Source organism: Grampus griseus (genome assembly GCF_964374135.1).
Source record: "Grampus griseus genome assembly, chromosome: 12".
NCBI classification, from domain to species: Eukaryota; Metazoa; Chordata; class Mammalia; order Artiodactyla; family Delphinidae; genus Grampus; species Grampus griseus.
The window spans coordinates 26,408,965-26,425,340 of NC_139006.1; the positions used below are offsets into that span (position 1 = coordinate 26,408,965).

Below are 16,376 nucleotides of genomic sequence, written 5' to 3' on the forward strand. Positions count from 1 at the left end.
ATCCAGCTCTCTTCAGAGTACAGTTTGCATGGTATATCTTTCCCATCCTTTTACTTTCAATATATTGTGTCCTTGAATTTATTTATTTATTTATTGCTCGTTTGTTTGTTTCTGTTTTGCTTTTTGGCCGCACCGTGGGGCTTTCGGGAACTTCTTCAACCTGGGATTGAACCTGGGCCACAGCAGTGAAAGCCTGGAATCCTAACCACTAGGCCACCAGGGAACTCCCTATTGTGTCTTTGAATTTAAAGTTTGTCTCCTGTAGACAGCATACAGTTGGATCATGTTGTTTTAAAAAATACTTGCCAATTTCTGCCTTTTTATCAGAGTGTTTGATCCATTTAATACAACTATCAATAAGGTAAGATTTACTTCTGCCATTTTGTTATTTGTTTTCTTCATGTCTTACATCTTTTTTGTTTCTTTATTCTTTCATTACTGCCTTCTTTTGTGTTAAATAGGCATTTTCCAATGTGTCATTTCAATTACCTTGTTATTTCTTCTACTATTTTTAGTTATCTCCTTAGTGGTTGCCTTAGTATTACAATTAACCTCATAATTTGATTTGGATTCATACCAATATCATTTCAACAGCACACAAAACCTTTGCTCCTGTATAGCTCTGTGCCTCCTCCCTCCTTTGTACTAGTACTGTCATACAAATTACATCTTTATGTACTTTATATACGTATCAACACAGATTTATAATTATTGTTCAATGTAGTTGTCTTTTAACACAGACAGGAGGAAAAAGAGTTATAAACAAAAATTACATTTATGGTCTTGTACATTTACCTATCTAGATACTTATATATCAGGACTCTTTATTTCTTCATGTGGGTCAAGCTCTTACTTGTGTCTTTTCATTTCCACCTGAAGGATTCTCTTTAGTATTTCCTACAAAGCAGATCTGTTAGAGACAAATTCTCTCAGTTTTTGTTTACCTGGGAATGCCTTAATTTCCCCTTCAATATTTAAAGGATAGATTTGCTGGATACAGAATTTCTGCTTGACAGTCTTTTTTTTTTTTTTAACATCTTTATTGGCGTATAATTGCTTTACAATGTTATGTTAGTTTCTGCTGTATAACAAAGTGAATCAGCTATACGTATACATATATCCCCATATCTCCTGCCTCATGTCTCCCTCCCACCCTTCTTGGTGGTCACAAAGCACCGAGCTGATCTCCCTGTGCTATGCAGCTGCTTCCCACTAGGCAGTCTTTTTTTCAAAGCACTCTGAATATCTCATCCCACCATGCTTTCTGATGAGAAACCAGTTGTTCATCTTATTGAGACCATTGTACAAGACTGGTTTGCTTCTCTTTGCTGCTTTCATGATTCTCTGCCTTTTGATGGTTTAACTGTGATATGTCTGGGTGTGGATTTCTTTGAGCCTCCTGGTTATGTACATGAGTGGGTTTTTTAAAAATCAAATTTGGCACGTTTTGGCCATTATTTCTTTAAATATTCTTTCTTCCGTCTGGGACTCCCATTACGTCTGTTGGCCCACTTGATGGTCCACAGATCTATGAGGCTTTGGCGTTTTCTTTTTTTTTTTTTTAATACTTCCTAGTTCTTTATTGCTAATGATCTATGTGGTGAGACGTTGGTCTCATACTTTAGTTTTTTAGATATGGTTTCCATTAGTTATTTAAACATATTTAAAATAGCTGATTTAGTCTTTTTTTGTTTGTTTGTTTGGCCACGCCATGTGGCATGCGGGATCTTAGTTCCCCAACCAGGGATTGAATCCATGCCCCCTGCATTGGGAGCGTGGAGTCTTAACCACTGGACCGTCAGGGAAGTCCCCTGATTTAAAGTCTTTTAAAAAGTAACTCTAATGTCTGGGCTTCCTCAGAACAGTTTCTACTGACTGCTTTTTTTCCCCTGAATATGCTTTGCTTCTTTGCATATTTTGTAATTTTTTTTCCTGAAAAACTAGACATTTTAAATGCTATGATGTGACAACTCTGGAAATCAGACACTCCCTGCCTTACCTGAGCTTATTGCTGCTGTTTGCTGGTTTAGCAAATTTCTTGAACTAATTTTGTAAAGTTTGTGTTATTTGTCATATGTGGTCAGTTAAGTCTCTACTCAATTAGCTTAGTGGCCAGTTAATGAGCTGAAAGAGATTACTTAAATGCCTTGAGTCTCAGCCTTTACTGAGAGGCTCTGCGTGTGCTGAAACATGTCTTCAGTGCCCTGGAAGGCAGTTTCCAATTCTGCCTTGGCCTCCAGTCTACACTTCTTCCTTGTGCATAGCCTCGAGGTCAGCCAGAGGTGAGAGCTCAGGGCCTTGTCAGTTCTCTCTTGGACGTGTGCACAGCCCTGTGCATGCACAAGGCCTTCTAGATTCCCCAAAATATGCTGAAGCTTTTGAAAGCCCCCCTATGAACATCTCATTCCACAACCGCTTTTTAATTTTTTTGCACCCTCTGCCCATCATAAGGGCCAGCAACATCCAAATCCTTTCAGAGGGAAGCCAAGGGTAGATAGTAATTCAAGGTAATAGATGATGCACCATAGAAAATGTCCTGGTATAAAATTATTCCTTTCACGTAAGCCTTGGCAATCAGACCCAAACAATCCCTGACATGTCATTTCATGGGTAGGGGCAATGGGAATGTCCATTATCCCAGATATGATGTGAGGTTTCCCACAAATACGCTGCCACTCCAGCTTCACCCTCAGCCCCGACAACCAGAAATAACTGAGGCTATAGGACCTCTCACTGGAAGGTTCTGTGACTCTAAGTAAATCCCTTAAATTACATCAAAGAACCCCCAGGTCACCCAGGAAGAAAAACTTGTCCGTACATCACAGATGAAGGGTTAGACCCCAGGTACCCCAACTCTTCTGAGGCAAACGCCAGGCCACCATCTCACTCTCCTCTCCCCGACAGCAGACGCCCAGCCCAGCACCAAGTCCTAGCCACTTCACCTCTAAAATCTGAAGTCTCGCCTCTCCTGTTCATCTGCAACACCACCACCTTCAGCTAAAGCACACAGAGACTCCCAAGGTAGAGAGAAGTATTCCTTCCATCTCTGTTCACTCCTCACCTCTCTCCTTCAGTCTCTGCCCCACATCATGCTGCGTGGCTTTATTCTGATATCTGCCCGTCAACTAGCCTCTCGGCCTCCAGTCTCACAGTGGCCCATCTCAACATCACCCACTGCAAGAGGGAGGATGAATCACGGGACTCTCACTTTAGAAACTGCAGCAGAATCCCCACTGCCTGCAGGACAGAGCACCCCCATCTCTCCTGCTTTGCCCGCTAGCTGCTTCTTATACTCCCTACAGGTACAGTCATAGTGGAGGACCACAACCTCCCAGAAGGAGCAACACTCTTCCAGTTCCATGCCTTTTCACACATTTTCCTCTCAAAGTGAACTTTTACAGCTGGCCAAATGCAGCTTTAAGGCCCCCTCTACTGTGGGCCCTCCCTGACTTAGGGTATCATCTGACACCCCCGCAGCACTCTCTTCAAATGTCTGACAGTTGGCTAAGTACTAAAATCCTGCAGCCCCACCTTCTCTACTGGGCTATGGAAGACCGATCAATGGCCCAGATTGGCTAATAACAATCTAAGACCAAACACCCTACGGTTGTCTAATATCTGAGGACTGGATTAGGAATGAAAAAAGAAACCGTGGCAGACAGTTGCTGTTTTCATTATAAAAGGACATGGGTTAGCAACATTCCACTAAAACTCTTAAAATAGAGACCCCCAAACTTCATCCTATAAACTTATAGGTTCTAAGTAGTTCTACTAAAAATCCTCAACAATTCACTTCTTAAAACTGTGCCAGAAATAATTTATAGATTTAATATTAGTAACCTGATGGGATACAATAGCTGATGAGGCAAAGTTGCATTTAAATACTTATATGATCCGGGACTTCCCTGGTGGCGCAGTGGATAAGACTCCATGCTCCCAATGCAGGGGGCCCGGGTTCCATCCCTGGTCAGAGAACTAGATCCCATGTGCATGCCGCAACTAAGAGTTTGCATTCCACAACTAAGGAGTCCATGAGCTGCAACTAAGGAGCCCTGGAGCCATAACTAAGGAGCCCGCCTGCTACAACTAAGACCCAGTGTAACCAAATAAATAAATATTAAATAAATAAATAAATACCTATATGATCCAAAGTTTGGATTTCTTTGTAACCTCTACTTCTTTCAGTCTGGGACCTACTTCTCCTGCCTTACACCTACACCAACTTAAATATTAGGCCTTGATGGTCTGTTAGGCCAGGCTCTGAAGGCAGCCAAAGCTCACCCGGGCCGAGATGCCAAGAGGAGCAGTCCCTCTGGGTATTCACCCATACGGCAGTGGATGGCCCAGTGCCCCATGAGACCGGCGTGTCCATCCAACATCTTGGTGGGCTCGGAGTCACCTCATGCTCCGGGGTAGACTGTGGTCTCTGTCACCAGGGCAACGGTGCTCGCAAAGACCCATTTCCATAAATCCCCCTTTCCACCATTGTCTGAGACTTCGCTTTACTCTTTGTCTCAATATTAAGGATCTGAAGCGTCTTCCCAGCTAGTATTTAATGTGAGGGAGATTAGAGAAAGATAAATTAAAAATTAGAAAGACAGGTTCTACACTCTTAATTCTGTATCTTTCTATTACTTTAAGATGTACTACTTACAGCGAATCTGATTAAGAGGAAAAAGAAAATGTCTCGAGTAGTAATTAACCACGTTAACTTCTAAATATTGACAAGAGCCTCCTAGGCATTACCTCCTTCTCAGAAGAGTGTAAAAGTGTGTCAGTATTTATACTCACGTTAGAAAATATGTTGAAGGACTTCCCTGGTGGCGCAGTGGTTAAGAATCTGCCTGCCAATCCAGGGGACACAGGTTCGATCCCTGGTCCAGGAAGATCCCACATGCCACGGTGCAACTAAGCCGGTGCACCACAACTACTGAGCCTGTGCTCTAGAGCCTGCGAGCCACAACTATTGAGCCCATGTGCCACAACTACTGAAGCCCGTGCACCTAGAACCTATGCTCCACAATGAGAGAAGCCACTGCAATGAGAAGCCTGCGCGCTGCAACTAGAGAAAGCCCGCGCACAGCAACGAAGATGCAACACAGACTAACATAAATAAATAAATAAATTGATTAATTTAAAAAAATCACTTCTGTGGTGTGATGCCCAGGGTGTGGCAGTCATTTAAAAAAAGAAAAAAAGAATAAAGCAATTTTATGGCCTTTAAATTCCACCTGCATAAAGTAGTCAGACACAGAAACAAAGGCTGGGCTGCAAGTGCAACTCCAGGATAGGGCTGCCTTCTGGGGTCAAACAGCCCAGGCTCAGGGGAAACATCCTCCAGCTGGAAACCTGGTCAAGCTGTCCTCAGACTGGCTAAAAATAACTTGTTTTACATGCAGTACAAACTATCTAGCATCACAACAAAAAACAAAACAAGGACCAAACCCCTTTGGGAATCAACCTCAGGACTGAGGTCCTGGCGGTGAAGGGGTCCCGCCACAAGGGGGCGCCATCCACTGCCCTGCGCGCCCACCTGAGCCCGGCCACCTGCTTGGCTGGCAGCAGCCTGCACCCCACGTGCCTCTAAAAATGAAGGGAAAGAGGTAACATTTGTGAAGAGAAGCACACACGAATGCTCAGAGGACAGTGTTTCCTAATAACAGCAGGAATATCACACTTGGGCCGTGATACAAAGTCACAAACTAGGGGCACGAAGACCCCAGTCACACATTCATGTTTTGTGTTTACAACTCTTTAAAAATATAAAAACCACCCTTAGCTTGGGGTCTAAGTCTGCTGATCCCGCAGGCAGAGTATTAATATTCCATGAAAACAGCAGCAGTGAGGGATTCTACCCGACTTCAGGCTCTTTGGGTCAAGGGTGAAAATGCATCTCTGAAAATATCCACCAAGAATCCATCAGTGGACGGTCTGAAGGGCCCAGGGTGAGCGAGTCTGCTCGGACGGCTCCAGAAGGAACTCTCAACCAGGTGGGAGCGGGCTGCAAAGCAGAGCTTTTAAACAAGAGCCCGATGGACTTCCCCGGCCGTCTAGTGGTTAGGGCTCCGTGCTTCCACAGCAGGGGACGTGGGTTCGATCCCTAGTCGGGGAACTAAGATCCTGCATGCAGCGTGGCGTTGCCGAAAACAAGAAAGAACCCTGTTCCCCCACGAGCCCTCAGCCAACATGGGCGCCCGTGATCGTTCAGGCTCAGACCCCCACCCCCACAAGTTCACACCAGCCCCCATGGAACAGCCCGGGCTTGTGAAACAGTAACAGTGTAATTCAGTTACCTGTGTAATGCTACCTTGTATTTAAAAAAATACTTTTTTAAAGACAACTTTGCTCACTTTGGTGTGGCCTCCATTTGCCAGCAACATGTACTACAGGGTCCAGGATCCTCCTGTGGCCACAGGGTTGCAGTAAGAACAGGAGAAAAGCCTTAAAATGACATCATATTGGTCCTACCGCCTCACGCTTCCTTGTGCAAAAGAAAACAGCAAAAAAAAAAAAAAAAGAAAGAAAAAGAAAACAGCGCCGCACGTGGTTCCAGCTGCAGCAGCTCATGTGAACACGGAGAGAAGAGGAGCAGCCGGGCAGCTGGAGGCGGGCCACGCTGCCCTCCCAGAATGGGAGCTACTCACAGAGCCCCCGGGGACCGAGATGCAGTGAGATGGGAAGCCCACTTCAGGGCGTGATCCAAGCACAGATGACAACCAAGTCACTGTGCCTCCCCTGAAACACAAAGAGGCCCCGCTTGGCTAAAATGAGTGGCTGCTGTCTCTTCACCCATCCCAGCTTCACACTCTCCAGTCTGCCCCCACCGCACCCCACCACCGCCATAGGGAGGGTTCCTGAGATGCCCAATCAGAGAATCACTCCCCTCTCTGACAGCGTCCAAGCTACAGCAAACTCTGGCTTCCTTAGACTGTCCCCCAGACTACCCAACGGAAGCCCAGATCCCATCAAAGCTTCTTCTTAACACCCTCCTACCCAGGCCCACCCTCCATGGTGCTCCTGGTGGTCTCTGGCTGGAGGGACGGACAACATGCAGATGCCGTGTTCTCTCTGCCCCCATGCCCACACCCCAGGAGAGCCACATGTTAAAGGGCCCAGGAGACCAACAGGCTGGGCATCGCGAGACCCGTGGAGCACACCAGGCAGCAAACAGCACACTAGACAGGGTCTCTCGACAATACTGTAAAAACAGAAAACGCAGAGGAGCCAAAAGTATCATTAAGAGTTCAGGAAGTTTAATAACTTCAATTAAACTTAAAACAGTTTACAATGCTTACACTACATGTTCAAAAAAATAGTGACAAGAAATAGAGCTGATAACAGACAAAAGATCATTTCAAATAAAAGTTATTCAGCTATTTCTTTTTGAACAGAAAGGTCTTCACTTCCAGATGTCCCTCTACCTACTGAAATGACCAAGTAGACCCTCTTTCTGTAAAAAAATAGAAGCAACGCAAAGCTAATATTTGGCCTTCACAAATTTTAGGTCCAGAAAGTGCTTTCACTTTTCAAAGTAAGGATAAAGGTTTCACGTAAAACACTAGCAAGCCCAGTATATACATAATCCTTTCAGTTCCTGAATCCTGGCAGTAGGGAAAGATTCTATGTCCTCAGAGTAACTAGATTTCAAGCACCTGAGACCCCAAGTCCAGGGAAGTGAAATTCTACTAATGCCTGACGGCCCCGTCATTGGCACATTTCCCAAGTGAAGCAGGATCTGGATGCACACTCCAAGCTGCCTGGACAACCTCCCTCCCCCCCATCACCCAACCTTCCCCTCTGAGGTCAAGAGTGCCTGCAGGGCGAGGCATGGCGCTCCCTCCCTCGCATGCATCTGGACATAGGGGTGAGGGCACCCAAGCTCAGGGCCTCTTACTGAACAGGACGCGCAAGACACAGCTTCTGCTAAAACTTCTTGAGTTTAATGCTATTGATGACACTTTGCTGTGAGTGTGTGACGCTTGTTCAATATAAAAGGTAACAAAGCAGTGAGGTAAATGACTTTCTGAACATCTGTCAGGAGTACCTTCCAGAGGCTGGATGCACGGTGGCTCTGTCTGCAGACTGGCCGTGCAGCAGGTGCCGTGGGTCACTCATGCCAGCGTTCACCACCTGTGCCGGCTCGTCCTGGGCACATGGAATCCTGCCAGGTCCCATGGTCAGTATGCTGAAGCCAGCGTCAGCTGGATTAAGTCCCAGGTTTTGGAGCTAAACAGAAAAGAAGCATTTGATTAAAGTAAGTTTTTCCTCTCTGAAACAGATCAGATCTAGACCAGATAAGGGATCACAGCAAGTGACTACTGGAGGCCAATGAGAACATGCGTCTCTATGCCTTTAACAGGTACAGCCAGCACAGCAGCGACAGGCTTCCAGAAGCCCGCAACCCTGAGGGGCTGAACACACGGGAACGCACAGGAGTAAGGATGACAGCAGTAGGGAGGAGCCCGGTCATGACCATGGTGAGCCGGAGGGAAGGAGGCCTTGGGGACGGGCCCAGAAACTGGCTTCCCCAAAGGAAGCAATAACAAAGACCCTCCCAAGAGCTTTTGCTTAAAGCATTCCCCTGCATGTCACAATGTCTAAATCTACTTCCTTGGGGCTTCCCTGGTGGTGCAGTGGTTAAGAATCCGCCTGCCAATGCAGGTGACATGGTTCAAGTCCAGGTCTGGGATGATCCCACATGCGTCAGAGCAACTAAGCCTGTGCGCCACAACTACTGAGCCTGCGCTCTAGAGCCCGCGAGCCACAACTACTGAAGCCCAGGCGCCTAGAGCCTGTGTTCTGCAACAAGAGAAGCCACCACAATGAGAAGCCCGTGCACCGCAAGGAAGAGTATCCCCCGCTCAAGGCAACTAGAGAAAGCCCGCACGCAGCAACAAAGACCCAATGCAGCCAAAAATAATAAAATAAATAAATTAAAAAATACATATATTAAAAAAATTAGTGATTTGAGTCCAGTTCCTCACGTAAGAGCTTATACACACATTCGTGGCAGTGGGAAAAGTCCAGTACCTCACAAACATAAGATGGTGTCTTAACATCTGGGAACCATGGACGCAAAAATTAGCCAGAGACCATTAGAACCAGAACAAATGAAGACGGTGGTTCTAGCCGGGTGGGATCCTGCAGTCTCTGGAGACAGGCAGGGACAACTTTAACTCCAACGACTCGAGAACCCTGAGGGCTGGGGCCCGGGATGCTAAACACAGCACAACCCCACACAGAGTACCAGATACCCCTGAGTTTTACTCCACGTGCAAAAAGAGTCCCGAGATGCGGTTTTCCATTAGTCAGTAGAAATAACCAAGGACTCTGATTCCCAGAATAATCAGTCTGGTAGGTAACCAAGTTACACATTTAAACAGCCCGTATCAGAGTTAATAAAAGTAGACAAGGGACCTCCCCAGCAGTCCAGTGGTTGGGACTCTGCCTTCCAATGCAGGGGGCACAGGTTCGATCTCTGGTCGGGGAACTTAAATCCCACATGCTGTGTGGTGCAGCCAAAAATTAAAAAAAAAAAAAGGCACTCTCACAATCCTTTCGGTTCTCTAGACCTGCGATGAAACGAACCCAAATTCGAATCTGACGCTGAGGAAAACATAAAAGCAACTGCGCATCTGACTGTCCTGTGGCTGCTCTACTGAAGGGACCGCAGTCTGGCCGGCAGGGCCGCAGCTGTGCTCACACAAGTCGCTGGTGACAACACTAGCTTCTCGTGTCAAAGAGCCAGACGCCCCACAGGGTCAACACCTGGGCTGTCACCTCTGGGCCTGTTCCTTCTGCGTCTGTCTCCTCCCCAGGCTCACTCACTGCCGATCCCAGGGCCCAGAACACGGATGTTATATAATTAATTGGTAGAGAGGTTACTTGTTCTAGGCAGTCAAGAAAATATGCAGTTTAAGAAAATATATTTCAAACTTATTAGCAAGCCTTTTCCTATGTTAGAGGAAGCTCTGTAAATGAGGGCCTATGAAAAAACGGTGATACTAAGGTCTTTTCTGGAACTTACCTAAATTTTAGGACTAGGTTAGTTCAGGATAGTTTAAAAGTTACATTTTTAGTGCATTACAGACTTCTCTCAAATTACACCACAGTAAGTTTTCTCTATTTTAAAACCAATGCATAAGACCCTATATTTATCCCTGTTAAATGTCATCTACTTGGATCCCAGGCTGTCAAGATCTGCTTGGATTCTAATTTTGCCCCTGAACTTCGCCATCCCAGCTCCGTGGCGCCATTCCTCAGCCAGCCCAGGGGGATGGTCACCTCCCCTGCACAGAAGGTGCAGCGGGCCTCCAGCAAGAGAGGTGGCAGAAGAAAATGAACAGGCTAAAAGCAGAGAAGGAGGTGAAGCAGCAAGGGAAAGAAAAATCAGGACGAGCAGGGAGGCGAGGACACATTTCCAGGACGGGGTGACAGGGAGCCAACAACTACCATCCCAGGGGATGTTAGTAAGCAATTCTGTCAAATACATGCTGGGATCTGTATGTGATTTTTTCCCCCCCTTGGCCACACCGTGCGGCATGTGGGATCTTAGTTCCCCGACCAGGGATCGAATCCACGCTCCTGGAATTGGAAGTGCAGAGTCTTGACCACTGGACCGCCAGGGAAGTCCCAGTACAATATGTGATTTCAAAAGAAATCTTCAAACCGTGTTAAGTTACAAAAGCAAAGGCCAGGAGAATATTTTTACTGTAATTCTTTTAATCATTTTTTTGAAAATATAATGCTTTCCTTAACCGTTTCTGATGGGGAGAGAGACCCCCCCTGGTTGCACAGTTTCCATTCATACTTTTTATTTGGGACAATTCTTCCATGCACACATATTACTTTAAAGTCTGTTCCAAATACTTCTGCCCCAGCTACAGGACGCTGAGGAGCCTGGGGAAGCTTGGCTAAGATCACGTGGGACATGACACCTCCACCGACCCAACAAAACTCAAAGAGCACTGGGAAGCATGTGCGGTTTGGGGATCTTGAACATTTAAAATTGTTTTTCCAAAGATGCCTGACTCTAATCCATCTGATACTCGGTCACTCACCTGCCACACACTCACTTTGTAAACAAGAAAGTCAGACGCAAATGATCAGCCCAGCGTCTACCTCCAGTATAAGGACAATCAGTCCGCCAACAGGTAAAATTTAACAGCTTACACAAGACCTTACAAAAAGCTTCATATAAACGTAGAACAACAATTCTAGGACACAGTAAACCCACTGTTGTGCGTCTTAGAATCTGAAAAGTGGCAGAAATAGAGACACAGATGGAGAGAACAAACGTATGGACACCAAGGGGGGAAAGTGCGGGGTGGGGTGGGGTGGTGGGATGAATTGGGAGACTGGGATTGACATATATACACTGGTATGTATAAAATAACTAATAAGAACCTGCTGTATAATAAATAAATAAATAAAAGAAAAAGAAAAAGAAAAAGAATCTGAAAAGCGAGGCAGCAACATAAACCAAGCGTGTTCTGGGCAGACATGTCCTCCCCAGAGCCCTGCCAGCACACTTGGATGCTCAACGTCTTCAGTTCAAGCTCAGACCCCATGTGAAAAAGGCTTCGAACATCAACCTCTCTAACTATGAATAATGACTAACCTCTAGAAGACTGGTTCTCAGCTTCCTCTGGAGGCAACGCCACAGCGCAGAGACTCGGATTTCCACCCGAGGTGGCCCCGCCGGGTGCTGTGAAGTCCCAGCCGCGCCCAGAGGCGCTAATCAAGACCAGAGACTGTCGGGCTCCTGAAACTTCACGGGTTCCCTTGGTCAGGTCCGCGTCTGTTAAGAGCATCATCTCTGAGCTCCAATATCAGACCCTGAGGGACCAGTCTGTATGCCTCTGTGGGGGATCTGTGCCACGTTTCAAAACTCACACACCAGCAGCTGCTTCCTGACTCAGCCGGGAGAGAATTCTTGGAGCTCTGAACAGAAATTTTCTGCCACTGAACGGTCCAGCCAGTCTTCTTGTGAATCAAGGCATACCCAGTTCTTAGCCGTTCAGTTTTTTTGCCGTTCTCGGATATCACAAACAGCAACCGCCTTCAAACTCAGGTATCTGATTTTGTTTTAAGTTCAGATAGTACTTACGAGAAATGTTTCTGCAGCACCAGTCCGCCCCTCCAAACTAGGGTGACAGGATAAATAAAGCAAAATAACTCGCCACTGTCTGAAACCCAAGTGGAGGGAACACCTTATTAGGATGCAAGAGACGTAACACGTGTGGCCTCTGCCCACTGCGCTCTGGAGAAGCTGACCATAGAGTAACGGTTCCTGCACATGTATTTGTTTCCCCACCGACCGTTATAAAAGTATTGTTTTTCCTCTGGAGAAAATCATGTGGAACAAACTAAATTTAAAAACAGAAAAAAAATATTGTTACAATTATATCACCTGTAAAGTATCTAGAATTATTTTTCTATAGGTGACACAGAAACCAAGATCTAGAGGAAACACAGTTTAAACGAATAGAACTGATATTTTATAGTCACAAGTCTACATCCTCCACTTCCTAATATTGTACAACTGGAGAACCGATGTCCACTCTCTTAAAGGATTTTTGGTCTGGGGAACGATCAGGTGGGGTGAAGGGCCCCAGGGGAGCAAGCTGGGGGCCCGGAAAAGCCCACGAACCGCGTCACCAGACAGTCCTCGTGATACCTGATCGGTCACCGACTATCCAAACATCTTATTAGGAAATCGCTTTCACTCCTTCACGGATCTGAGGGCCTGCTTGGCCCCGGGCAGTGGGTTCCTGTGCTCGCAGGCCCGAGGGAGAGCAGCGACCACACTACGGGATGGGGCGTCCTCAGGGAAGCCCCCAGAGCACGGGCGCGGAGAGGGGGCCCCTCACCCTGAAGGTCAGGGCCGGCCTGGGGCGGGGGCGTCGTCTGAGCAGAAACCAGAGGCTAAGCAGCTGGTGGCTGGGAAAGAGGGGGCGAGGGGGGAGCGTGTTTTGCAAAGAGGCAGCAGCACGTGCCGAGGCTCACGGGCCAGCGTGGGGGCTGCAGAGAAGGTGCTGGAGGACATGTGGGGGGGCGGCGAGAGGGTCTTCCCGGGGCCCCGCATCCTCACCCCGGGGCGACGGGGCCGCTCACCAAGGGACTTGAAGCGGACGGCTGTCCTCTGGGAAAACGCCTCTGCCCGGGTGCTCGGCAGGGACCCGGGGCAAGGCCGGAGAACGAAACCCAGGGACAGAGTCGGCGCCGCCCCCACCCAGGGAGGAGCGCGAAGCCCGGGAAGGACACTCGGGCCCGAGGGCCGAGCAGCCCCCGCTGTCCGCGCACCGGGAGGCGACATGTGGTCGGACCTTCGTCCTCCGCCCGCGTCCAAGTCTGAGCCCCGGGGGTTTTCTAGCCCGCGAACGCCGGGCGGCCCGCACGCGCGGCACCCGCGCCCCCACCGCACCGGGCTGGGGTCTGGGGTCGGCGGTGCCCTCTGGGACCCTCAGGCGGCTGGGACGCGGCCGAAGGACCGAGCGCGACCCATTCCCGCGCAGCTCCCGGATCTCACCTGGAAGGTCCTGAGAGAAGCGCACAAGCCGGCGGACAGGGAGGGGCGGAGCCCCCACCGGAGACGCGCATGCGTACTAATTGGGGCGCGCATGCGCACTGATTGGAGCACGCCGCGACGACTCTTCCCGCGCTCCCTCCGCCCGCGCTCCCTCCGCCGGCCGCCCGGGGTGGGGGCGGGGGGTCTGCGAAAAATAATCCCGGGTGTGGCTGCCGGTCCTCTCAGTCCCCCGAGCAGGAACGAGTCTGCGCTGCCCCGCCGGTGCCCAGGGAAGGTGAAGGGGGTCCCGCGTTGACCCCCGGCAGGTGTGCGCGGGAAGGTGAAGGGGTCTCGGGCCGACTCCTGGCCGTGCCCAGGTCAGGTGCGCGCGGACAGACTAGGCACGGGCTGCACTCAGCAAGTTCCCCGAGTGACGGGGTTCCATGCGGGAGAAGCCCAGTTCCGGCGCCCTTCCCTTGAGCCCTCCATGTGCAGAGAAAGGGCAGAGGGGGAAGGTCTGGACAGTTGAGTTCAGGGGCATTTTTAAAATTCAAGCACAGGTGGGCCAAAAACACCAAGAAAGGAGTCTCGGAATTACGTGTGATGTGTTTACATGCAAGGCGCTCCTAAACATCTTTCCTGGCTTTGCATGTAAACATTTCTGGACACTGTTGGGTCAGAACATCGGTGCGGAGAGCTGAGAGGTCGCAAAGCAGCAGGTGGGCCACCGAAGGCGCGACGGTCACCTGGGTGGCCGGTGGCTGCACATCTGTAGTGGCAGGTCCGGCACGGAAAGCACACCTGGTTCGCCCAGCGGTCATTGTTTCCCGAGGCACCTTTTGAAGGTGTTTTGCACACAGGTGGCTCGGCTGCATACAAGATGTTCGTCAGGAAAGGGGAGGCCTGAGCTGTCTGCGTTCCCACGCTCGGGGTAACCGATCTCCTCTGCGCTCCGCCTTGCTCCCCGGTAATTTTAAGAAATGAATAGGACACCGTGAATAACACAGTGATGGTGCAATTATTTGCACAACAGCTTCACAATCTAGCAGCCAAAAATATGTTAAAGAAGAAAACAGACTATTCACTTTCAAATTAAATCTCTTTCCAGTGTTAGCCGAGACCTCTGCAGACTGCAGGTTCCACGTCTGCAGCCTCATCAGCTAACAATATGGACTCTGACTGTGGGTAGTACTACATTTCCCAAATCTCTCTATTTTGGCAGTAATGCCTATGATCCCAAGCACCCTTCACCCCGAACACTATATAAAGTCTTTAGTATTTGTAGTATTTCATTCCCTAAATCCCCACCCTTCCCCCCACCCCACCCCTCCTCCCACCCCCAGGGCTTTTGGAGATCAAAACTAAAAATGTACAACCTAGAAGAAAGGAATTTTAGGAAAATTGTAGTTAAGCAAAATGACAGGATTGTTAATAAGTCAGGACCTCGCCCAGTGTCTTTCCGTGTAAAGGAACTAAACGTCTGATTTGAAAAGGATTCTAATAACCTCACTGCTGGTAACTTGCCAAGTAATCCTGAAAAAAATCTTTAAATCCTTTGTGATGATTTCCCATCTTCACAATAGAAATGATGAGCTCCCACAACTCAATAAGGTCAACAACCAAATAGAAAAATGGTCAAAAACATGAAAAAATAATGCATAGAAAAGAAATACGACTGATTCTTAAACATGAAAAATAAGAACCTAACTTCACTCATAAGCAAAAGGCAAATTGTAGCTATCCTACAGTTATTCTTGCAGACCTCCATCCTACAAATAAAACTCTAAGGAAAATAAGCTCATGTTAAAAAATAATAATAAAATTTTAAAAAAACACTCAAGGAAACAAGTCACCACAAGAAAGAACAAGGAAAACCAAGAGACAGATACTGTCACAGAGGGTGAGAAAATGAACTCATCACAGACTTTAAATTACTATATTTAATGTATTTAAAGAGCTAAATGGCAAACTTAAAAATACACGTGGGAAAGAAACTGTAAAGAATGACCAAGCAGATTTGAAAAAGAACCAAATAGACATTCTAGAAATGCAAAATGTAACAGTATAGTAAAGCCTTGGCGTAACATTCTAAGTGGGTCCAAAATATCTAATCATGTTGTTGTCAGTGAATAAAATGAGACTAGAGGAGGGAAGGTTGGGAATTCTGTCCGTCAGAATCCAGCCCGGTGACAGAAACCACACCAGCTGCTTGAACAGAGGGAACACAATGTAAACAAGAGGTAAGGGAGAGCTGGAAGGGTAGGACCAGAACCCAGGTGGTGGTGGAGGGGCAGGTGTAGGAAGGGCCATGCCCCCAGAGCTCGGGGTGAATGGGAAGAACCTGGAAACATTGCATCTTTGAAGAAGGGTCTGCAGAGCTGGAACTCAGCCCCTGAGGGGAGGAGGTGGACGGCTGGGGCCAGAGTTTCCAATCCTAGAGGAGGGGTCCCCAGAGGCTGGGATACAGACCTCGGAGGAGGAGGTGCGTTGAGGCTGGTTCTGCAAGTCTTGGAGAAACTGCAGCCTGGCTTCAGCCTCTTGGGCGGGAAGACTGCTCTGCCTGGTGAAGAGGTGGGGCTGGGGCGATGCCTCTGGGATCAGAGCCCGCAGGCGCCTTCCAGCGCCCCTAGGCGGAGGCCGACTGTACATCTGCCAGCGGGTTTCAGAGCCTCAGCCCCAGCACCACATGGCCGTTTATGGAAGGGGGAAGGAAGGGAGAGCTGAAAAACAGAAGACGATAACGGGCACAGAAAACGTGTCATATCCAAATCCAAGTTCTCGCGGGCTTTCCAATACGTGAAATTAAACCGTCCCTGGAGAACTTCCGTTTCCGGAAAGCAGCAGAGAACCAACAAGGCGGTGACTG

General features: G+C 48.2%; 1 protein-coding gene across 1 annotated transcript in view; it reads right to left on the minus strand.

The window, feature by feature from the left end:
- Window positions 1-13,586, minus strand: part of LOC309831260 (uncharacterized protein) — a 30,905-nt gene extending 17,319 nt beyond the window's left edge. The window contains exons 1-2 of the mRNA XM_082668304.1: window positions 13,532-13,586; window positions 8,045-8,226 (exon numbers count right to left, since the gene is read on the minus strand). Of these exons, the coding sequence (XP_082524430.1) occupies window positions 8,045-8,175 (131 nt within the window). The 5' untranslated portion in view covers window positions 8,176-8,226; window positions 13,532-13,586. The remainder of the gene's footprint in view (window positions 1-8,044; window positions 8,227-13,531) is intronic.
- Between the last annotated feature and the right edge of the window lie 2,790 nt (window positions 13,587-16,376).